Genomic DNA, 25346 nt, shown 5'->3' on the forward strand with positions numbered 1-25346 from the left:
ATTCCAAGAGTAGGCCCAATTACGGGCAGATGAGGGGCAGTTCTCTTTGTTTAAGAACAAAGCCAGAAGTGACACAACTGATCTTTAAAGGGAGCCATGGCTGGAGGGTTGTTGGGTGTGTGTGTGTGGGGGGGGGGGGGGCATCAGTGGGTAGAGGAGGTGACCAGGTGGTTATAAATATCTATTTGGTCAGTTACTGGAAGGGAAAATGTGCAGTTTGTTTGTCATCCACTCATCCAGGTGGTGGGCCTGGTGGTTGCAAAACATCAAAACAGGGGGAGAGAGAGCAAGAGAGAGAGAGAGAAAGAGCAACCTGTTTAGACTAATTCTTATATGAAAGCCACATGTCATCCTCTAGTGTAAACCTGCAGTAAGAGAAAGCTCTTGGCAAGATCTGGTTGCATATTTAACCTGGTAATTATTCTGGTCATACACATTACCACAAAGGGAATTATCCTTGCACTTATGATTACGCGATGTTTGAGCAATTTTTTAATGATTATTACCAATATGAGAATGCTCATGTGGAGTTGACTATAATTTGGGAGGGGGGGGGGGCAATTTTCCATAATGCAATGTATAAGTAAGCAACAAAAATGACAGAAAGAAGTAAAACACATTTATGGTTTTATAAGACAATGTGTCGTGGCTCAAATAGTCTTCATATGCTGCTTTTATATGTCTCTATTGCACTCGGGAAATCCACAGTTCCTCCGGAAGCTGATTCTGTGCGGATGCCCCCCCTTTTACAACCACCTCTCAAGCCTATAGGGGTTGTTAATTTGATACTAAAAAGACAGAATTTGGGTGGAGTAACACTTTAATAACTCACATTGTGCAAGTAGTTGTTGATGGCCAGAAGAAAAGAGTGCAGAGGGGCGGGACGAGCTTAAAGTTTAATTCCCACTCTGCAGTAAATTAGAACACAGCAGGGTAATGTCTGTTTATTCCAAATACAGCTGCATGGGCCTCTCTCCTATCTCTCTCTGTCTCTCTCTCTCTCTCTCTCTCTCGCTCGCTTCTCTCCCCACAAACCGCACCACGGCCCCAGGATCACCTGGACCAGCAGTATACACACACAAGTATTGCTAAACAAAACACACATTGTGCAAACACGCGCACTCTGCCTAAATAAACAGGCACATGCATACATGCACGCATAGGCAGATACAAACTCACACTGCACTGACGCACTCTCATACAAACACACCAGTTAGCACTATAACAGATATATTATAATCCACGTTGGGAAGTAGCCAGCAGTCCAAATAGTTCAACTCCTTTTTCTTTTTTTTTTTTGCTGTTTTCATGTAGTTAACCACTGAAATGAAAAGCTATTGTGGGCCATAAAATTATTATTATTTTTTTTTATTTGCTTTAGCATTAATTCTCTGATGTAATCTAACTGTCTTTGACAACCCCCGCCCTCTCCGCCTGTTATGATACTGACCATAAAGGCATGAAGACATGCCCAGGCAGTGCATCTTGGCAGACACCACCACACTATGTAGAACATGTGCAAAAGGGCAGGCACTAAGTGTTCACATAGTGAAGATGTGGATGAATGGGTAAACTCCTCAAAAGTATTGCTTACTGCTGGGCTATTCATTAGCAAATGTTCAGAGAAGCCATTGAAGAGAAGTTACCTGGCTAGAAGGACATGCTTGCCTGATGGACATAGTACAGAAAACTAAAACTAGGATTCCTTTCGTGTTCCTATAAATAAATAGGTGTTTGATTTTATTTCTTTTGCATTTATTTCCCTGCAACATGGCCAGGGTGTGCCCCATCCCTTGGCTGGTGAAAGCAGGGATCCAGCCCACCAATTCCCCTGAATTGCATAAGCATTTTAAAAAATGGATGAATTTATTTCAGGTTGTAATTTTGTTTGCCTCCACTCTGGTAACAGATGTGGCCAGAGGCCTTGTGCATTCATCTCATTCTCATCAATGTGATATCTGGGGGTTTTTTAAAGAAAAAGAATGCAGCTAAATAAAAAAAAAACAAAAAAAACAAAAACTAAACTAACAGCATGGTACCAAGATTTCTGATTAGATACATTTAGCTTTAAGACTGACTTGAACTCAGGGATGAAGTGATTAGAACTGATGGTCAAAGGTCAGGATCACTGATACTTTATATTATTAAAAAGAGATATGAACACCATACCTTTAAAAGATATTCCCACATGTATTATTTTGAAGATGGTGGTAGAGATAGCTGTTGACACATTGATGCAAAAAAAAAAAAATCATATATAGGTGTTCAAAGGACTAGAGATCTGATGACTGAAAGGCAGTCAGCAGGCACCATTTTTGTTGTAATTACTTTATTAACCTATATTTTGCACAGACACCAAATAAGGCAACATCTGAACTCAGAGTCAGTGTAAATTAGCATAGACTTGTTCAGAGTGATGACCTGATGGTCCTCTTTCAGGATAACAATGGCCCCATCCACAAGGCACGAGAGGGGTACAGAATAGTCTGATGGATCTTAAAATTAGGTGACCTGCTATGTCCTTTTCAGCCACCAGATCTCAAGTCATTTGAACACCTATATATGATTTTTTATTTTTTTTGCATTAATGTGTCATATGTGTCAGACTTTTAAAGGGCATTCAACACTGTCAACTGTTTCTATTAATATGTCCCTTTAATAGTTAATTGTGTATAGAAATGTGTTTTGAAAGTGTAAACTTGCAGTTCCTTAAACAGTTCCTAAAGCGGTGATATTAGGAATCTCTTTAAAATGAACAAGTCTTTACTGTCATCTAGTGGGAATTAGAGCATTGTCACGATCATTGCAATAGACTCGTGCCCAACGGCTATTATAGGTTTCTATCTCCATCTAGTGCACGATAAGAACAATTCAGTTTTTAAACAGAGGGCGGAGTGACGTAATGTTCTCACAGTTTCTACGTGCGCGTTCATGGATCCCGTGACCTGCTGTCAAGCACACGCATGCTAGCGCACTACGCGAGATTTGTTTGTCAACGAATGAATCGGAAATTCCACAGTGACCCGGAACACTCAAAGTATAGTGACGGTAATATTTACTCTTGTCAAGCAGCGTTACAGAAAGTCGATAACAGGAAAGTGGTTTGACATGTTTTTATTTCACTTAAAGGGCAAGAAAACTCGTTTCTCGTTTTATCGCTGCAGATTCGCTAATACGCAATTCTCCGAGTTCTCCAGCCGGTATTAGCTTAGCCAGCTAGCAAGCTGGGCTAACAAGGTGATGTAGCGACCGCTGTGGTGCGCTCAGGAAATGTGATGGAAGTTGGTCTAGGCGTGTTTCTTTATGAAAGTTTCATTTTTGGACTAATATGAAGCCTGACGATAGCTGCCGCGGAGCAGTAACCGCTTTCTGAAGGTGCAGTGAGCACAGCGCTGAGGTCGGGTTTCTTGGATAGTTATGAGCAGCATCAACATTACAACCAAAATCCCTCAATTAAGCTCTTTTTATACTAAAAGGTCAGCGCTGACACTACCGGCAACAAAGAGTGAGTTTTGAGAAGCGATGTGTTTTCGTGCTGTCACGAGATGAGTCTCGACGATGAAACACTGCAGGCTGGGATGTCCTCAGTCCAGTCGGGACTGGAAGGGCAGCTGCCGCTTTTACACGCCAGACATCACAGCGCTCAAGGCGGTCTGGTGTTGGATCTGAACTCCCAGGAAGACTACCTCAGCAGTAGCTCTCCTGAGTATGACAACTATGGGAATAACACCGGTCCTCTGTTCGAGAGAAGAAAGAGATCTAGATCCAACAGCTCCAGACATAGATTCAACGAGGTGGTCACGGAGCTCGGTCCGGAGGAAGTGCGGTGGTTTTACAAAGAGGACAAAAAAACTTGGAAGCCCTTTTTGGGCCACGATTCACTTAATATTGAGCTAATGTTTCGGAAACACTGCGAGCTGAACCCCGGTGCAGCATGCCCCCAGGCCAGTGGAAGAGAGGAGGAGAGCGGGTCTAGAGAGCTGGAGAGCACAGGGATGAACGGTGCAGTGCCAGCAGAAACGAGGACCAGCAGTGTGCACGGAGGCCGCGGGTCCTTGGACACATCCACCGTGTCCTCTGATGAGAGGGACGCTGAAAGCATTGAACTCAATGTAGAGTCAGTGTGTGTGCGAGGAGGACTCTATCAGGTTGATATAATACAGAGACAATGCTATCCTGTCTACTGGAAACGTAAGTATAATCACCCCAATGCAACCCAAATTAAATCACCTCTGCATCAGTCACATGTAAAGTAGCTCCTGGTAGAGAATAAGAAACACAACTTCTATTAGTCAAACCTCACGTAGATGTTATGAAAACTACAGAGATCTGCAATATATTAGCTTACAAAACACTTCACACTGTTCTGTAAAAGGTTCTAGTTTAAATGTTAAACCTGTAGCTGAGGAAAAGGCAGGGAACAAAGGAAGGCAGTTGCTATAGAGCTTCGGAAAACCTGACCTGAATGAATAGGGTTCATGGTTAACTGGGTCTTTTGAAGCTTAATTTCAAATGACATTTACAGAAGAGGTTATTTTCACAGTTGTTGATGCTGTGGATGCATTGAGACCCTCTCTGTACTCTTTCAGTGTGGTCTGACGGCTACGTTAACAGTTAAGAATGTGAAATAGATACTAAAGGAGGACGTTTGAATAGTCATCCAAAGCATATCAGTTCACAAGTGAGAGATTAGTTTACACAATGGAACATGTATAAAGGTCATTGATATACTATAAGATAGAAAACATCAGAATATTTAGAAAATAAAAAAATAAAAATCAAGGTTGTGTTAAATAGTTCTTAGCTTTAGTTTGGCATATTGCCGACAAGCCTAACAAACTTACTTGACTGAACTGTACCTACTGTCAGTCTATGTGTCTACATTAGCTTTAGAACACTTTGTCTTTAAATAGAAATAGACAGACTTTGAACAGGCTCACTCTGTAGAGAGAGAGAAGTTCTCTTTCTAAGGCAGCCTAATTTAAGATCCTACACTCTTATTCACCACCAGAGAATTACTTAATGATGTCACTCAAGACTGTAATCAAACATGGCCTCTCTGCATTAACCACTGAGACTTTGCCCCCCAGGATTTGTCAGACTTGTTGAGTTACAACGAAAGGATTCAGTTTCCAGAAACCGACTTACTTTCATTTCTACTTGCTAAATAAAACAATATATTTATTCCTTGCCAAAAATTGAAATTTCATGATTCCCATCCATGCAGGAACTATTTGTTTTGTTTTGGATTTGATACTAGATAATGGCTGTTGTCCTACAGAACAAGACCATATCCCAGTGATGAGAGGCCAGTGGTTTATCGATGGTACTTGGTTGCCATTAGATGAAGACGAAAGCGACCTCATCGAACGGGAGCACCTTAACCATTTCCGTGGGCAACACGTGCAGGATACCTTTGAGATGGATTTGGTTCCCAGGACCATTGATAGTAAAGATGGTGAGCTCTGGGGAAGGGCAAGGGCAGGACAGCCTTAACCTTGGTGCAGTAAATTCTGTAATATAAAGCGTTTAAAGACAAAAATGCGTTAAAGAACACAGCACTGAAGCATCCATTCTTATAACTAACACAATAAATGAACTTATTAACTAGATCATAGCTTAATCTGATGCTGATTGTTGCATTAGCCAGAATGTCTTTGAGTAATAACCTTCCAATGCATCTACTGATGACTGCGAATGCAAGTGAGAAGATTAAATGCTCTCATAGCCATTGCTGGTTATAAATTCCTTTAAAAAGTAAGTCAGTGAAAAACGCACCAAATCTGTGAAACAGTGAAACTAGAATAAAAGTAACCAGAGTCATAAATGAGAAATTTTGAGACAGCTCAAAATTGCTAGTGTAGATGCACGTTCAGTTGAAATGAATGAGGCAGGTGTGTCCATTCATGTGGGTGTAGGTTTTGTCATGTCACCCTTCTAGTATATAGCAGGTGCAACTCGTACGTTCTGGCTGGTCCTCCTCTGAGGGCTGGCTCAAGCGAAATGTAGCAGCATTTAGCTGTGAAAGGCAATAAGAAAGGGGTTCTTTGATTCAGCAGTCTCCTTTACGCAGCCAGATCTACAGGACCTTCACTGGTGATAAGTGTGTGGGTGTGTGATAAATAGAGCAAAAGCAGAGAGAAAAGCATGCAGCAGCTGATAAAGATGGTGGGAAAAGTTTAGTCTTTATTGTAAAAACAAGACTCACAATATCACCAAGGTAATCTGGGACTTGTGTACTACATTGCATACCTTGCTTCAATCTTAGTGACATTACATGTCACTATTTTTCTTCAATTTTTATTTAATCTCAAGACATATAAGAGAAAACGATATAAAGTCGCTCATGTTTGACACGCATTGTGTACACAGACGCTAAGAGATTTAGAAGTATATGGATGCAAGTGTATAAAGTCTTAGTGGAAAGAAGGCTCAAAGTCCAGTTATTTGCAAGGTGAGAGAAATAATGTACAAGGCCACACAAATTGGTTTTGTGACACTTGGCAGACTCTCCATTACTCAATGCGCAGATCATAAGACTTTAACTTGTCTAATGTACTATTGCAAGGGAGAATAACCTACTCACCCTTTGAAAGCCATACGTAAGATATATATGTTAATAAAACCTAAAGAACCATCATTTGCATGTGCATTCATGTAGTGCGTATCTTGGCAACATTCAAGATCTGCATGGGAAAAAAAAAAGTATTTTCCTCTTATATTTGTAAAAGCATGAAGGGAAAGTGAATGGTAGCTCCTGATAATTCACCTTGTTTGAGTTCCTCCTTCAGGCAGCTTTTAAAGAAATATGTTTTATCTTGAAACTAATCATTTGAAGCCCTGACAACAATAAGGGCTAGCACCACGATCTATAAATGCGTCATTCAATAAGGCAGCAATCCCTGACAGTACTGCAGTAAATACATTCCCCAAGATATCGCTGTCTCCTTTACCTATTGCTACTATTTTTATTGTGTTCCCTAGCGTAGACTAAATGTTAGTGCAGCAGAAGACATGGTAGGCATACCAGTATGCTCTGCAGGTACATCGTCATCAGTGTGGTGCAAGTGCAAAATATGGGCTGATATACTGCTTCTGCTGGTTCTTCTTAAATAATAAACAAGGAAGAGTTAAATCTGATGTGTCACCCATGCGTGATATGGTGTATTTTATGAAGTGAAGATTCATTGTGATTTTTACTGTTATAGAAAATTAAACAATGGCGTCACCCCCTATTTCCTTTTTTTTAAAATTTTTTTATTGTTATCGTTTGACACTTTCTTCAAGGAATGCCTGCTGTCATTTGAGTCTTAAGCTGACAGGAATCGCAGATGGTGATCACTGGTGTAAGCCAGTAGTAAAAACTATAGGGCGTGTCCAGTATGTCAGCCTTAAAAGACGTCAGGGAAAAAACAAAGCGTGCAGGCTGGACACTGTGTCATCTTTGAGCAATGCAGTGTGTGTCGTTTGACGTAGGCAAGCCTCATAAGTTAGTTTGTGTGCTGCATATTCTGCTACATTTTATTAAACACCAGAGTGTAGGAACACCATGGGATAATTGATGACTGATACATACTTAAAAGAAACAGAAAATTCACACTTAATAACATAGCGTACATTTGACAGATGTATGGTACTGACTTGTGCTTAGGATACAAACAAAGAAGTCATTTGGCAGGAAGAGTCAGGTTTACAGTGTTTACATTCACAGCCTACTGTAACAAAGAGTTGGTAAAGGGATTTGTTTTATCTTATCCGCAAAGATAGTTTTATATTATATGATGCAGAACAGATGAAGGTTATCAGTTCACTGTGACCTGTTTGGACTGCTTCCTCTCATACTCGGTATCTCAATCATAAGGAACCACTTAGTTATGAATGGATCCATCAGTGCTGTAATACCCAAATGCACATTACTGGTAGCTTTTATAACAAAACCCTCCCATACACTCAGCAGTTCTGTCCTCCACAGCTTTTCACCTCTACCAGTATTTGCAAGTCTGATGTCTGTGTTGTCTTTGATTGAATGTTTTAGTGAGACATGTCTTGTGCACTTGCTGATTTGATTAACAAATTTGAGAAAGCCTACATGTTTGTGGAACTGATTTTGTCACGTAGCATTTTTCTTACTAATTAAAATACTAGCATAAATTTAGTAATAAAATCAATAGAGAAAAAATTACCCAGTCATGATAAAATATTATGAATAACCAAGTTTTAGTTTCTATCGAACAGTGGACATATGTGTGTGGTTTTACATGGCTGTTTTCACAAGCTGACACTCATTTATTGAAGGAGAAAATGAAATTAGATCAGTCATCCAATAAGATATGGCAGTAAATTATCCTCATTCTCACCACTTCTAAGCGCTTGCAATTAAACTAAAACACCTACTTATCTCTAACTAATTAAATCATATACAAAGCAATTAGATTATTCACATTGGAAAGAAATACATCTTCTAATCTGTGCTCCAGGTAAGAGAGGCATTGGAGATAATCTCCCAGATACTTATTCAGAGCTCTTTGTAAAAATGTAGTCAGTAGGTTGGTTTCAGCATCACCTCCTCAAAATGGTTATAAATAGGAACATATGAATTATTCATTAAGTGAAATGGAAAAATAAGTACTGTTAATGCTGTTAGACATGAACTTATGTAGTACACGTAAACAAAAAGAAATAATGGGGATTTGTAGCCTGTATAGTCAGAGTCATGCCATGTGTAGATATTCTCTGTATTTCTTTGATAAGTGTAAAAATGTCGTCTATAGCACATGTCAAACAGTGCTGCATTTTCGGCCTGAAGGCTCACAATAAGTTCGCGTTGTATCAGGACATTTCCTATAGCCACCAGGTCGCTGCGGTAACCAGCGCAGACTCTTAGTCTGTCCTGGTTAAAGTGGTAACCTGACTGCAGCACTACTTGATAGAGCTACTTGTTCAAGAGTGATGACAGCAGTAGTCTGTGTGACACCAGGGTAATGGCCATTACTCACTCACTGTTGGTTGTTAGTTCTCTCCCACCTGCCCCCTTTCTACCTCCCTTTTCTGTTCAAATGGAGTGGATATCAGACGAGTACTAAACCTACATGTCACAAGCGCAAACGCTGCCAAGGTACTGTAAAATACAATTTTATTTTTTCTTCTCCCTAAAAAATCTGGTGTATTAGATCTAGCTTGTATCCCCTTCTTATAGCAGCTTGGTCTCTTTGAAACTTGAGTTTTCTTTCTTGTGTGGTTCAAACTTTTGAAATAATTTGACTATTTAAAAACTAGACCTAGGCTCAGTTAGCAGTTGTTTTAAAGGGAATTTAGGCTGCTTTCTGTGCTGCAGCCTTAACTGGGCCTAGTTGCTAGAACATCTTCCTTTGTGCATATACTTAAGAGTTTTGTGCTATAGTTGTTAGCATTGCTGCTTTTTGGGGAATCCTGCATATGTGTCTTTCATCTCCTTGCTGGAATAGTGAGTAGACAACAGGGTTCACTCAACTACCAGAGCAAGATCCCTAATGCCAGTAGACATGGAATAAATAAGCTAGTCTTCAAAAAAGCCTTTTGAAGGCTTCTGCTGTCTTTAAAAAAACGAAAAAACTCCTTTCCTCTCCATTTCTTACTCACTCTTTCTTTGCTCTCTTTATCTCAGTCCTCTGGCAGTATGACTGTACCATTAATGAACCACCATCATAAGCTCCCACTTTAAGGGCCATGAACAAAGCTCTTTGTTGAGACCCAAGCACAATTGATGAGCCAAACAGAGAAGCCATTTATGAACAGTTACTATTATAACCCTTAACAGCTTCTTTCAAGTCCATCACTGTCCTAGTTCTGGATTTATTGAATAGAGAAGTCCTGGGGTCTGTGTCCTCATCTTCTAGTAAATCTGAAGCAGCCGATCTAAAGCCTAGCTGCTATATTACATGAAAATTGGATTGTCTTTGCTGCTCTGAGGTGGCCCTGGATGAAAGGAATCTGTTATTTTTGTCAAGACATAGTCAAGAAAAAAGTTGAAACTTTTCGTCAGGAACAAATGTCACAGTCCCAGGCCAGTTTATTTCATTTTATTTCAATTTTGCCTTTTATTCTTATTCCCAATATTTATTTTTTACCTCTCTCCAGATTTGAGATTCTTGCATACATGAAGTTTCTTTCTTCAAGAGTTTCCCCAGTTCCTTCACTCCTTGCCCATCCCTGTATAACAAATACTCTCATCCTGTGTTTCTTGGTCATTCTTGACAGGCTGTTAGAGATCTAGCTCAGTGAGTTCTTTTTTTGGGTTGTCTGTCTGTCCCTGTGTACATTTTGATCCCCTCCTCTTTTACCTTCATTTCCTTACCTGCTGCCTTTCACTGTAAAACAGGAAGTGTTATTTTACAGCACTAAACATCAGTCAACAATTTTCACTCAAACTTTTGATATTAATAAAACCAGTAAAGTGGAGAAGTTAGGCATACTTCCTAGTTTTTTCCTGTTATTAAGTATCTCCTGTTTTACTGTGGATTTGGCTACAGATAAGTCTCAACAGTTTGAGTTGGCCTCAAACTAGTTTGTTTAGAACTGTGCAGCTCTTATAGCAAATGCCACCCTCCTTTTCACCTGTATGGTGTCTTCTGGGTACAGAGATATGAGGTAAGGAGTCTGTTTGAGATGAAACCAGCCTGGTTGGCAAAAGGCGCTCTTCTAAGAAGAACTGCTCGTTTCCCTTTCTTGTTGATTACTGTCAGTATTTGGTGATGCAATTTTAAAATGACCGGAAATATATGTGACAGAGAAAACTTTCTAAGAATTGCCTCAAATGGAAAGAATGTCACAACAAACAATTTTTTTATCTGCCAAATAAAAGTGACAACCTGTCACTTTGCCTGTTCTTTTCAACAAACGTTTCTTTTTTCAATCTCTACAAGTTATCCTCATTTCTTAGAGGCAGTCATTCAGCTTGGGACTGGTTACATTCAAAGTGAACAGGTCTTTAGTACAGTTTAATAAGGGCTTGTCATCACATTACCCATAAAGCAAACCTACCCACAGTGAAAGTATCCTGCCAAGCAACAGTAGACCAGTTTAACAGATGCATCAGCACATTTTAAATTCAGGTGTATTAGAGGGAGCTGGTAAATTCTCAAATTTATTGACAGATGTCTTATTTACTATTTATCTTTCCATTTTGTTAGGAATGTTTAATTAATAAAAATATGGAAATGATGCATAGTTGTGACACATGTTCATTTTTTTCAGTACTCTGTTATTAAGTAAAAACTGCATTTAAACTTTAAGAAATTAGATTCTCTGCGTAATAGTAATGTAGTTCCATTTTTTTCCCCAGGGTTTGTGTGACCATATTAAAGAGTTTGAAACTAGAGAACACAATCTGGAAAATGGCATTTTTCCAAGTACTATACTTTTTTGTTCTTAAGGGTTTTAATTCCCAGTTTGGTTCCGAGCAATGTGAAGAAATGTGACCTTCAGCTGCTGTACAATAGTGTGTGAACCAGACAATAGACTGTGCACTGGACCAGTGCACGAGTTTTCCACCAGTCTTGTTCAAATTAATTTGATTGCACAATGCACTTAAAGGACAGAGACATAAATAACTGTTGAGTGAACCAGTCTCACCTATTGCTCTTAGCTTCTGTAGCAAATGGTGCCTGCTCTCTAGTCTACCTCTGCTCTTACTTGCTCTAGTCACTGCATTACACTTTGAATTGAGAACCAGGAGGAAAAAAAATAACAGTAAGAGAACTAAATGTAGATATCAGTACCAAATATATCTACAGCTGATGATGCACAAGGAGGGCAACAAGCCAGAGCTGAAATCTGCAAACATAATTTGTGTTGGTTTGATGTGTTTTTCTGTCTGCAGATCAATGCTCTGTGCTGCATTTCATCAAGCCGTTAGACTAGTTTGTTCCTACTTTTGCTAATTTGCACCACATTCCTAATTACTGCTTTGTAAATTTGATTTATTTTGATTTTTCCTGTTACCTAAGTTTTCCTTCTATCCCCCCCAAGACCAATCTCCTTGTGTCCTGTCTTTCCTCTAACTGTTCATGTACTCACTCCTCTCTCTCACTGCCCCCTGCAGCCATCCATAGTCTAAAGCTGAGTCGATCACATGTGGATTGGCACAGCGTGGATGAGATCTACCTCTACAGCGATGCCACAACTTCCAAAATTGCAAGAACAGTCACCCAGAAACTGGGCTTCTCCAAAGGTCTGTAACCACTTAAGGTTTCCTTTATTTATTTACTAGCATTTCTGATGAAAGCACGGTACAGAAACGCATCATATCTGCTTAAATGATTTCAAACTACAATTACTAGCATCCCTTGACTTTACATGCATGTGTTCTACTGTGTAGTATTCAGCCGACACCAGCTTGCTAACACATTGTTATGGTAAGCATATCTGCTAAAGGTTAGCATGAAGTAACTGACTCAAGCCTTACAGATTTCGACATGCACACTTGCATAGGTGGAGAAAAATTTTATTTCAATAAAGTTTATCGTCTTTGCTAAGGATATGCCTATAAAATGTGTGAAGCCAAGTGTTTAGTCAGAAAATCGAATTGATTTCCTATTTCGTGAGCTTGAACAAGCGTCCAGTTCACACAACGACCTGTATATTAATGCATTTGTAGTTTGCATCAGGTATTTAAACGCAGTGTCCTAACTGGATTAGCCCAGGAGGTCACTCTGTGTCCATCTGCCAAGTGCTTAAAGGGCCCATGTGCTACTGAAAAGATAACAAAAAGCAATTGATGTTTGATCCGGATGGATGACTCTATTCTGATCTACAGTCTTCAAGCCCTACAGCACATTAATCTCTCCTGCTTTCAGGTTATTGGACAAAATGGACCTGGTTATTTCAATTTTACCTGAGATGTTCATTTAGTGCTAACCAGGCAGCAGTCCAGTAGATTCTATTACCCTGCTGTGTAACACATGACTAGACTAGATTATAGATTCTAAATAAGGTGACACACTTGGCCCCATTGACACATTGGCAGCCACAATCACAGCAGGGTTCCCAGGTTTCACCTACTGGCCTCTTTGGACTCCATCACTGCAGCTTTTTATAGCTTTCTGGTGAACATAGTTGTAATGTGTTTTTAAATACATAAATTCTACAGAAAACACTAAGTTTAAATAGCTGGGTTTTTTTTTTCTTTTTAAAGCTTGCTTTTGTAAAATGAAACTCCAACCCCGTCCTTACTTGTCTTTTAGCCTCAAGCAGCGGTACGCGGCTCCATCGGGGTTATGTTGAGGAGGCCTCACCCGAGGACAGACCGCCTCAGACTACGCACATTGTCTTTGTGGTTCATGGCATTGGACAGAAGATGGACCAGGGGCGCATTATTAAAAACACTGGAATGTGAGTTGATACCTGTATGTTTGTTCTTTTTATGATAGCAGTACTTTCAATTTCATTCCAATGGAATCCGGAATAAAATTAAAACCTAGTATAGATGAAGTCAAAGGCAATGTAAGAAAAGTCTTCCTGGGACATACTGTGGTGTAATGTTGGAACTGTCACAGTTCATGTTCTCTCTGCTAAAAACAAACAGTCTCACTTCTTGTTCCTCTTTTGTAGATTCATAGTTTCTCTGTGTGTTAACGTTTCTGTGCTCCTAACTAAGCTTACATCGTTTTGTTGTGGTTTTTTTGCAATGTGATATGATGGATTTGACATAAACCTGACACATACCTGTCTGTCTTCTTTTGTTGCCAATTATGTAGCTAGTGCATTTCTGAAGTGTCAGAGTGCATAACTGAAGCACTGCTCATACAACAGTATCCACTAAATCATTCAGTTTTCCCCCCTCCACTCCTGCAGACTCTGTTTTCTTCTCCTGCCTGATTTTCTCTACCCATCTTTCTCACCCTTGGTCTGCTCATGCCGTTCTGTTAATTTACACTTGCGTTGTTAATGTGTGATCACACAGTGTACCAAACCTTAAAAATAACACACATAGACACAACAGAACAGGGAAATGCAGTTCTATAAAAGTAAGTAAAGAAAAATGACAGGATTCATGTTGCAGAATAAAACCAGCTGTTTCCAGGACTGGAAACATAGGCAAAAATGTGGTTACAGTTTTTGCCCATGTTTCCAGTCCTAATCAGTTCCTAATCAAGTCGTGCCATTCTGTCTCAGTGTTTTATATACTTATTGGTTATATAACCTTCATCTGTCCAGATTTCATGCCAGTGGGAAGATGTATCTCTTTTATTTGGATCTTCTATAGAGCACTCGACACATAAAAACAAAACAGTCAGCTTGATGCTGTGTTGATACTTTACTTGAATAAACCTACTGAGTTTCTTTTGTCTTTCAAAAGTTACATCTGGTTATGAGGAACTTAGAAAATTGTAAATTATGTAGAGCTTAAAATGACAGTGCACAATAGACACTTCTGTCTATAGAAATCTGATAAAGTAAGTTATCACAGCATCAATTTCTCTTTTAAACTCACTGGAGTTCAGCTGTGTATACAGTATTGATCATATGTTGCTTAAGCTAGATGCAGTCCTTTCATATGTCTGTTTTTATCTAAAGGAATAACTGAAATAGCCTTGGACCATAGGTGTGGAAGCTTTAATTACACTTGTGCAGAACTGTCACTGTGTCACAAACTAAGGAGTTAAAGCAGATAAAGTACACAGTCAAGCTGCAATGTAAATGTTTACTGTAAACATATTGTAAACATTTCTTCTATCTTCATGTAGATTATAGCGCACACACTTTCTCAGCCAAGAGAAACAATCATCCTGAAAACCTGATGTATTTGTTTGATTTTTGATTGCTTCTTTTTACCTGAAGTAATATTAGGTATTTGTCTTTTCAGTCTCTTACATGTATGTTGATGAAGCAAATTGTGGTGAGATGTTCCAGTTACAATGTCCTAAAACAAAATCAGACAGTGTAAACCTGCTAATCCTCAAATGCCAAACCTGACTGTCTTCATTAAAGCCAATCTAAAAGCAAGGAAAACCTTACAAAACTTGGGAAAGCTGTAAAGCAGCACTCAGACCTTTGAGCATTTCCCCTGCACTGAAAGTCCTGTCAAAACCTGCATTAGGTGCTCTTTTCACAGTGCAGTCATTTAAAAGCCTCTCCCAACCTCCATTTATCCATGTCAACAACTGCCTCACCCCTCTCTCTTTGTGTATTTAGTGTATCCTGCAAGCTAATGGTGTCCCATATAGGGCTAATAGCAGTGTAGCCTTTGTATGCATGCTGCACAAGGGAAGCAGCTGCATCAGTAAAATGGGCATCATTCTTTTCTGTCTGACAGTCGTATGACTAAGACTATATAGATTTAGACTTCGAATCTGTCGTTATAATAAACTGCTCCTGAGACAAAGTGACAATGACATGGTTACTAAACAGCATATTCCCAAATGCACTCTTAAGTCCTTCAGTTGTATATCTGCAATATTGTTGTTAAATACATTATATGCTGTTTTGTTATTGTATGTTTAGGCTGCGGGAAGGTGTGAGGAAGATGGAGGAGAAACACTTCTCAGAGCACAATGAGGAACATGTGGAGTTCCTGCCTGTCGAGTGGCGCTCCAAACTCACACTGGACGGAGGTGTGCATGCATGTTGTTGTCTTTTGTGGAAGAAATACATTTTTGATGACTGCATATATGAACAATAGTCTGTTGTCGTTAGCTCTTTTTTTTGTGCTCAGATGTGGGTATGTTTCTGCAGATACGGTAGACTCGATCACACCAGACAAAGTGAGAGGACTGAGAGACCTTCTCAACAGCAGTGCCATGGATATCATGTATTACAACAGCCCTCTTTACCGGGATGAAGTAAGAGTCATACAGATTCAGTAATTAGAGTCCCTGGTGCTCTCTCTTCGTCTCTTCTCATTATTTCACATTCTCTCCCTCTCCAGATTACCAAGGGTCTAACAGAGGAGCTGAACAAGCTCTACTCACTTTTCTGTTCACGGAACCCTGATTTCGAGAAAAAGGGTGGCAAAGTGTCTATCGTGTCTCACTCTCTTGGCTGTGTCATCGCGTATGACATCATTACTGGCTGGGATCCCGTGCGGTTTTGTTTGCAGGAGCATCGCGTTGTGGAGGAGGACCTAGACCTTCGCTGGATGTCCTATGAAGAGAGGCACCTTTTAGAGCAGCAGAGGCAAACAAGGAACAGGTAGAGCTTTCCTTTGTAGGTTAATGACACCCTGCGCTGTATGTATAGTTGTGTTCAGTTCAGTTGTGTCTGTTTGGATCCTAAAAGATATGAGTTTAAAGCGGTTAATGTCAAGGAGCCTTGAGAATTGAGTTTTGATACTTTAATGGCAACCCCCTCCCCAATTCAGCTTTGTAGTCGAATTAGATAGGTTAAATTTAACATGTTTATTAAAATATTTTAAAAAAATAGCCACTCATACTGAATTTTAATGAAAAGCTCATAATTAAATGTTTATTTTGCCTCCAAAAATCTGATTAATTGAACTTTACTTTACTCCGAATGTTTCCCTTAATCATCTATGCCATAACATCAGTGGCTCAGTGTTACTGTCACTCAGTTTATATCCTTAAATTTAACATCAAGCCTAATATTTTTGTGTGTGTGCGTGTGTTGGGTGAGCAGTTATATATTTATTTAAAATAAATACGCCATGTGCTGCATGCTGCTCTTCTCGTGCCCTATTTTAAAGTTTTATTTTTACTTGTTTGTTTTTAGTGTGTGTGTGTGTGTGTGTGGGCTGCAGAGTAATACATCAGCTGGCCATTGCCCATCACGCTGTGTGCACAGTGCCATTATTGTGTGCACCATTAACTTTGTAAGACAAGAAAATGCTGTAATAAGGTTTATTGATCTGACTGAAAAGGGGACTTTTTGATGACTGGCCTCTTTTGTTAATAGGGCAATGGGTATCAATATTGAAAGAGATTTTCACGCTGGAGTTTAGAAGTTTCAAATTTCTTTATAAGGTGTAGTTTGGGCTTCTTTACTTGCTTCTTGTTGCAGGTTACAAGAGCTGGAAAATCAACTCGCCACACTTGAGGCCTCTAAACCCTCAGCCCCCCCAGCCCTGAAATTTAAGGTACTATATTGCTTTGTAAAATATCACTACTGTAATGTGTAAGAATCTTTGACAAACTTTTAGGTGTTAAACTAATATGTTCTGTACTCCTAAAATAAATGAATATATGTCCATATAGGAAATAAAACGGAAATTAAATGTGGCATTTACACAACAAATAAATCCTGTCTGTATAAATACGAAAGACTTCTACATTTACAGTAAATAATCTTGGTACCTTTCATTTCTCAGGTAGAGAATTTCTTCTGCATGGGTTCTCCTCTGGCAGTATTTTTGGCACTAAGAGGAATCCGCCCTGGTACCAGTGTTCACCAAGACCACATCTTGCCCACTTCAATCTGTAGCAGGCTCTTCAATGTCTTCCATCCCACAGACCCTGTGGTCAGTACCCTTACTGTACCCATCACTGTCTTGTCCTTTATAGATGAGCAGGAAAGGAAATCAAGAACCGGTTCCCAGTAGTTCAGTTCTTTGGAATTATCGGTCTGCTTACCTATCACGTCGGCTTATCAGTTCCATTTACACTACAAACAGCTGATTTCAGTTCGTGTGTCTGAGGAGGAAATTAGTGGCGCAGTTTACAGCATGGATATGGACGATACTTTAATTTTTATTTACATTCAGAGCAAAAACAACGGCATTTTGCTGCTAACAGCACTTTGGGTCTTTGCAAGCATCTGCACAGACAGCATGCTAATGCTAAGCTAGCCAAAATCCCAGAGTGATGATAAAGCTTTTTTTTATAGCAGGTGCATTTTTCCCCTTCCGATTAATCTGAATTGGCCTCCATTTGCTGTATTAATTATTAAAGTGAATATATTAGCTGATGAAATTGTTACATTTCAAGTTGATCAATCTCCATACAGTCCTACAGCAGTCCATCTTGACACTTTGGCTGCTCTGTGTCTGGGAAAGTGCACTTAAAGGATAAAAGTTAGCTGTGAGAGCAAACTTAAACTCTGCTGGTGAGCACACGTTTTTTCTGAATGCACATGAAATGTGGTGGATGTAATGTAACTGCTTAAGTCAAGATTTAGTTTTGTCTGCATGAATTTAGAGCGCGCTTTGTTCTGAAGAGTTTAGGTTTTTTGTTTTTTCCACTGTGCAATGTCAATAACTCCTGTTTTACTGCCTTTTTAGGCCTACAGATTGGAGCCACTCATCTTGAAACATTATAGCAACATTGCACCTGTTCAGATACACTGGTAACAATCTGAATTTTATCACCCTGCTATTCCTTGAATGGACTCTTAATATTTTATAAGTAATTATTCTCTGACTATTTGTGGTCTGTGTATTCATCAGGTGTAGCGCCACTAACCCCACAACTTATGATGAGATCAGGCCTACTTTTCTCAACCCTGTTAAAGATCCCACGTCGGATACAGAAAGCATCCCCAGCCCCAGTACATCACCTGTCCTACCCCGGAGGCACTATGGGGAGTCAATCACTAATTTGGGCAAGGCCAGCATATTGGGTAAGTCCAACACAAACTGAGCACATGTGTTTATGTTATTACAAGTGTTTGTTATCCAGCATCAGTTATACACTTTGAAAGAATTTAAAAATAGTCTGTAAGGAAGTTTAGAGTAATGACTGTTCAGGATCAAAGTGTCTGTGGTTGTTCACTACTTCAGGATAAGATTAGATGAACCTGAAGGAACAGACTACTGTGGTAAAAGGTAATTGATGTGTTAGTCTGAAAAAATGCTTAAGTGAGTTTTCGCTGTTGAATTAATAGCCATGTGAATGCGAGGATCCAAGGATTTCCAGCTGAACTTTGCATTGTACTGAGATAATTTTATACACTTCACTCGTCTATGTTCGTAATACTGTCGCTGATCAGTGCAGGTTGTTGACTGTTCTTTTAATTTCTGATGACAACTATGTGCTCAGAATGAGAGCTGGGAAAAAAATCCCTGTGCTATTTGTACTTTGTAATTAATGAATCTATTTTATCCTAAGAGGTCGTTGTATGTAGGTAAGATGAGATTTTTTTTTTTTTTTTTTAAATCACAGTTTTAGCTCCACAGTGCCATCAAGTGGAAATGAGAGGAATATGGTCCTTTTATAATAATGAATGCATTTATACTTTGAAATCATAATATAGACACTTTACCTTTATCTACTGTCTTATTCCGACACTACAGGAGCAGCAAGCATAGGAAAGGGCATTGGAGGAATCCTCTTCTCACGTTTTTCCCGCTCCAACAGCCAGCCTTCAGTGTCTCTGGGACTTGAGGGTGGAGCAAGTGTTGAAGAAGAGGAGCAAAAGCGCACAGAAAGTCAGTCAGCATACGGCCTCTCTATGTTGACTCGACCCACCTCACCCACTGCTGACACATCCTGTAAGTTCACTTATCCCTCGAGTAATGTTTATATTCTTTTTTTTTTTTTTTTTTTTTTGGTTTGTAAATAAGGCAAAAAAGTATATCATCCACATCCATCTGTTAACTTTCTTATTAAGTATTTTGTTTTTGAAATGGCACTGAGGTTCACTGTACTCAAGATTAGATTAAATCTAATTAAATTAGATTTAAAGATAAATAAAAAATGCAGTAACATAGTTATAGTATAGTGTAGTAATATAGTAATGTTTTTTGTTTTTATTTAAAAGAAAAGGATGTTTGTAGCCTCCAGAGAAAGTGACAAACGGCCTACACCTGCATTCTTTCTCATAGCCAGCAGGGGGCAACTGCTCTTTGCATAAAGAAGGAGGATAGAGTAGATGTCTATGAAAATAAACCTACTGTTCTCTTGATTCGTGATATTAATGAGTTTAGTCTAAAAATATGAAAATGTGAAAAAATACATAAATAAAAATGATGTCTTCAGGGTCATGGTAGTTCTTTTTAGAACTGAAGAAGCTTCGCGGATGAGAGGTGATATGTCTTTTAAGAAATGTAATGAAGTCCAGTCACTTTCTTTCCAAGCTCCTTAGACTAAATAAAAATGATTTTTTTATTTGTAGTAAGTGAAGTTATCGGATACTGGATAAAGCAGAGTAATCTAGGGCATGTCTGCTGTGTGATGAACAAGGCACTACTATCAGCATGATGTGCCCTTGGTTTCCAGGCAGATTCACACTTTCACTCACTACGTGCTCGGTCGACTAGATGTCAGTGTGGCTATGGACATCTTTTATGTGCAGGCTATTGATGTCATGTGGTGTCTGTTTTTAATCATGTATTATTATGCATTTGTCTTGATACTTCCTGTTTTTACTCATTTGTTTTTCTGTCTTGCAGTGGAGCTTGAGCGTCGCATTGACTTTGAGCTCAGAGAGGGTCTGGTTGAGAGCCGCTACTGGTCAGCAGTGACCTCACACACAAGCTACTGGTGCTCACATGACATAGCTCTCTTCTTGTTGACCTTCATATATAAACAGAAGGCGACACCCTCTAACCCAGCAGATACCCCGGATCCAGAGTGAGGCAGCATGCTTTTTAAAACGGAACACAACACTGAAAGAGTGAAAGCATCTCTTGTGACACATAAAGTGACTTTGTTCATTACTTTTTCTTGCTTACAAACTTAAATACGCTAAGAAAATCCTGTCTTTGTTTGGCTCCCGATCAAGCACTTTTAATACTTGGGAATCATTACTTACAGACTCAGAACTTTCTTCCAAACTTTTCATCTTTTTTGTTTGTTTTTTACGTTCTGCACAATTGCTTACCCTGATGGTGGATCCGGTGGACCAGGAACTCTTATTTAGGAACAAAAGCACTGATGCATAGGTGATTGTTGCACCCAGAGGAAGAGACTTCTAACTTCATTCCCTGTGTGAATTTCGACAGCTGAACTGTGTCTATCATGTCCATCGATTTCATGTAAAACAATACCTAAGTCAATTTGCTCAGCTACAGACTCTGTCTGAAACTTTGGGGCACATTTGACTAAGCCTCAGTCACTAAGGTGTCAAGTTATGTCTGATATTTTTGTTTGTTTGTTTTTCTCTGTTACACAAATGCACGCACACACACAAACATAAAGAAAAGAACATTTTTGGCAAAGTTCTCTTCTTCAAGTTGAATATTTAGCTACTGCATGCTAAGAAACCCATGGGAGCAAACAAAGGCAATGTGTAATATATAATATTTCTTTACTTTCCCACATAAAAGACACATAATGCATTATAATTAAATCATATTATTTTGGCAAATTATTATAATAATTATTATTTTGGTACTTTTTTCCCCTCTATTTTTTTTTAATTTTCAATTATTTGAGTCTTGAAATAGAGTGCACCAAATAAAGCCCAAGTAAAACACTAGTTTTATACTGCACAAATAGAGTATAACATTTTCCTTTGTGTTTAATCGTCACTGATAAATAGTGCAGTACCAAGGGGGCAGATGTGTCTTACAAACACAGTGACTAAATTGTATTTACTTATTTTCTTACAGTGTAGAGATCTAAACCATAGTCTAAAATCTAAATCTTACATACTCACTCGAAACAATATCACTATTTCCTCCTAAATACAAGCTTCTATTTTAGGGATAACTTATGGAGATGATTTTTGCCCGCGTGGCTTTGTATTGATGAATCATTGGTACTAGATGTATTTTTTCTTAAAACAAATACAGAAATATTTTTTCCTAGTAACTTTCGGACACTTTGGGGATCTTAAACTGGATGTTACCTCAAAAAAAAAAAAAGGGATTTGAGCTTGTGGCCAAATAACTTGTATGTGTCACCTTTTATTAGATGCCCTGCTCAATTAATGCTAAGGCAAAATTGTGGTTGGCCTGGAGTTAAAAAAGTAGAGTAGATTATTTAATTTTTAAACGTTACCTTCATTATAAAAACAAATGTCTTGTTTGCCTTTTTTTGTCCACAGTTCACACTTTGCTAGCTTGATCGTTTACTTACAAATTCAGTTGAAATAGAAAAGAAAGATGACAAATGATGGAAAATCATAAAATTTTATATATAAAAATATAATAGTAGTACTGATGGGGGTTATTGTAGCTATAATTCCAAGTACTGATTCAGCACAAGTTAGTGCTTACTCACTTTGCATGGTGTCAAATTAATAGTAAATGGATTGTTGGGACAAGAATAATGCTGCGTGCCAACACACATCCAAGAAACTTTATTCTGACTAAAAACGTGTGATTGCTTTTGGCTTTTCTAATGAATAGATTTTATTTGCTGTAGATTATGAAATGAAACTGTCCTCGTAAATATTTATGTGACAGACGAGCCTTTCTGTCATTGTCAACTTTAACTTGTGTTCTGCTTATTGTAATGTAGTAATCAGCTGTTTTTGAATTTGTTATGGTGCAAGCTGCAGCTTTACTGTGCCACACAAGGGCTGTCGCTGACTGTCGTTTCTTTAACTTCTGTGTTATGTGTACAAAGGCCTACTGACTTAAACCAGGCTGCCTTGTGGAGATCACCTGATAGGTAACCAGGAAGTAGTGCAGAAGCTGGGTCTAATAAGGGAGGGGGGTAGTTAAGTGTTACTGTATTTGATCTGGTGGCTCTTGAACATTCATGGGCTATAAATTGCACAGAAACTATTTTAACACAGCCCGTTTTTGACTTTTTATTTATTCTTTACTTCCCGTCTGTTACGGTGCATAAAACAATCTGGATATGTATTTCAAATACACAGTGCTGTTCTTACTTTGCATTCATTGAGTCAAACATTGTGAGTTTCAACACAGCAAATACGTAGTTGTAACAATAACATTGTTTCTAAAACTTGTGTGAAAATTTGCACATTTTCATATTTAGGCTTATTTTCAAATGTGTCACAGGCAAGAAACTGGAGCGCATTAAAGATAATTTTGGTAAAATATGCTGTAAGTTTCACTGTATGAGATTTTGATGTACAACATTTTGAATGACAATACATTTTTTTTTTTTTTTTTTTGTCTTGTCAAAGATACCACAAGTATCAGGGAAATGTCTGCTTGTACATTTTTTGTAGGTTCAACACTCTTGTCAATACCAGATTAAAGCCATAATTAAACAGTTTAGCACAGGTGTCCACAGACTAAAGACCTTTATAAATGGCTTTTGGGGAAATGGATGTACATTAAACTGTGGGTGTGTTGAATGAAATGGGATGATGAGGGATATGGTGATCTGGAGAAATGTCCCAGGAGCTGTGCAATAACTCATGCCTGTATTGGATTCTAACTGCCATCCAAAACACTGTATAAATGTCCTTTTTATAAAGTATTCCAATTTGGATGTAATCAGTACTTCATTAACTGTCTTTTTTTTTTTTTTTTTTTTTTACTTTTAATAATCAGAGTAAAATATTGAGATTGGAAACTTTTTTTGTGGAGGAGGACGATGCTTTCATTTCTCATTTCCAGACTGAGGACAAAAGAAGCGTTTGTTCATCTGAAACTCAGACCAGATTCTTTCCGAGGCGCCCCCTGAAGTGAACAACAAAGCCGACTTATAGATCGTGAATAGCCTGCATTGTATTAAAGCTGTTGTGGCTTCCACTGGGGGCGAGTTTAATGCAGTTTAGCAACATCTGCAAAGGCGAGGCTCACAGATGGGACCAGTTAGAGGTGACTCACAAAAGGCCCTGTTGTTCTGTGTTTGACCACAAGAGGTCAGTCATTGGTCATCTAATGATAATACTCAAAAAAACAGGACCACAGTGACCAGCTGTCCAGTGTCCTTCCTCTTAAGTCATTTCCATCTATTGCTCTTACCTAGTTGAGCTATTTTTGGCAGTATTAATATGCTTAAATATATTCATGACTGCTCTGTTGTGTTCACTTATATACCTTTAAGGAAAAATGGAATGTACTACAGCCATCTACAACCACAAATGCCAAAAAAACCCAATAAATGTGAATCCCTGAGCACCCCGCTACCTCCTACCCTTACCTCCTTCACTGCTCTGCTTCCTCCACTATACCTCCTCTGTCCTCATCCACATCACCAGCAGCCAAGCCAGCTCTCCATCTGACTCTCCTGCTCTGCATCTGGCTGACTCAAATGTTTACTCTGCAATTAAAACACAGCCTATAAAAGGCAATGGGTCGACTGCCAGACACTGACGAGGGGGTCGGAGCTGCAAGGAGAGCGGTTATAAATCGCTTTGATGCCGACCGTAGTCTGAAGGCCCAGATTCCTGAGCTGGAGGATTGGAGCTAAGTGAGTTCATCAGAAGACAGAGCCAGAAACACTGATGATTCATGGCCCTTTACTGCATCTCACTTGGAGAGCGGGTATTGTTCTGCTGCTCTGGAGAGAAAGGAGATGGCTGGCTTTCTGATTCCCCCCCCCCCACAAAGTTTTCATTTGATCACCTCACAGAAAGCATGTCTAAAAGCTCCCAGTGTTCCCTTTTCTCTGCAGTTACTGATGATTTATCAGCACTCAACATGTGATGCTTCTGTAATTCAATTAGTTTCTAATACAGTGTAATTAGTGGCTTAGAGACAGTTAAATATAGTTTACAAAAGATAATATGTGATGTGGAATTGGATAATCTAATTAAGATTATTTATTCACTACTGACCTATTTCTTCTTTCTTAGATTTCTTGTCTGGAGTTTTACGTCTTATGCTCTGGTATATTGTTTTCTATTACATAAAAATAAATATTTGTGAGGAAGTTTTCTTCACAGGCTCAAATTTTACAGCCAAATGTTTCAATGTCAGCAAAGAACAGAGGGATCTGCATTGCTTGGCTAATTTCCACACTTCATATTAATCGACTGGCTGAAATAGTGTTCACTTAAAGAAAATAACAGTATTTATGGCTATCAGTAAAGTGGGATTTTGGAAAAACACATTGGAAAAGTGATGAAACCAAAATTCCCTGTTATTCTGTCCACTTACTCCCATGAATAAAGAACCAAAGATCCCTGGATGCTGCTGCAAGGCTCAGCAGCACGATTGCCATAAAAGGTAGCTTGAGATCTTAACTGCATGTCTAATAACACTACCAGAAACGGATGAATTTCTTATTCCAGAAAGCAAAGCTGTAATAAAACAGCTTGCACATATAGCTCACATTCACACATGACTTATATTTTTAGATGGCGTGATTGTCAAATAAATGTATGGATTTGTCAGACAGCTTTTTAAAACCTGAGCCATTATGTTGGATTTTATGTCTCATATGCTGCATTTAAGATCTAGAATAAGGAAGATGATATATTTGTAGAAGTACATTTTTTTTTCATTCCTGTTGCTTAAAGCTCCAATCTGTAGCTATATAAAGTAGGCAGAAATACATAATGAAAATCACATAGACACACGATTTTCTTCCATCATGGATTTACTAAAA

The 25346-nt window shown here is 38.8% G+C and overlaps 1 protein-coding gene across 2 annotated transcripts; it reads left to right on the forward strand.

The window, feature by feature from the left end:
• Window positions 1-2935: 2935 nt before the first annotated feature.
• ddhd1a (DDHD domain containing 1a) lies at window positions 2936-23363 on the forward strand. Of its 2 annotated transcripts, XM_026152135.2 has the most exons (14): window positions 2936-4191; window positions 5282-5458; window positions 9014-9115; window positions 12080-12208; window positions 13221-13368; window positions 15481-15590; window positions 15712-15818; window positions 15905-16167; window positions 16993-17068; window positions 17300-17449; window positions 18209-18273; window positions 18374-18546; window positions 19220-19417; window positions 20318-23363. In XM_026152135.2, exons 1-14 carry the CDS (start codon window positions 3546-3548, stop codon window positions 20500-20502), a joined length of 2529 nt encoding a protein of 842 aa, XP_026007920.2. In that variant the 5' UTR covers window positions 2936-3545; the 3' UTR covers window positions 20503-23363. The 2 variants fall into 2 exon arrangements, with proteins under 2 accessions (XP_026007920.2, XP_026007921.2); XM_026152136.2 differs by lacking the exon at window positions 9014-9115 and having other exon boundaries at window positions 2937-4191.
• Window positions 23364-25346: the final 1983 nt, after the last annotated feature.

The sequence above is a fragment of the Astatotilapia calliptera genome, chromosome 19, assembly GCF_964374335.1.
Source record: "Astatotilapia calliptera chromosome 19, fAstCal68.1, whole genome shotgun sequence".
In the NCBI taxonomy this organism is placed as follows: Eukaryota; Metazoa; Chordata; class Actinopteri; order Cichliformes; family Cichlidae; genus Astatotilapia; species Astatotilapia calliptera.

Bases quoted from the DNA above. Each gene is read 5' to 3' on its own strand.
- ddhd1a (XM_026152135.2), top strand. From the start codon at position 3,546: ATGAGTCTCGACGATGAAACACTGCAGGCTGGGATGTCCTCAGTCCAG. The intron at 5,459-9,013 runs GTGAGCTCTGGG...GTTGGTTGTTAG, and splicing joins GACCATTGATAGTAAAGATG to TTCTCTCCCACCTGCCCCCT. The intron at 18,274-18,373 runs GTAACAATCTGA...TGTATTCATCAG, and splicing joins GCACCTGTTCAGATACACTG to GTGTAGCGCCACTAACCCCA.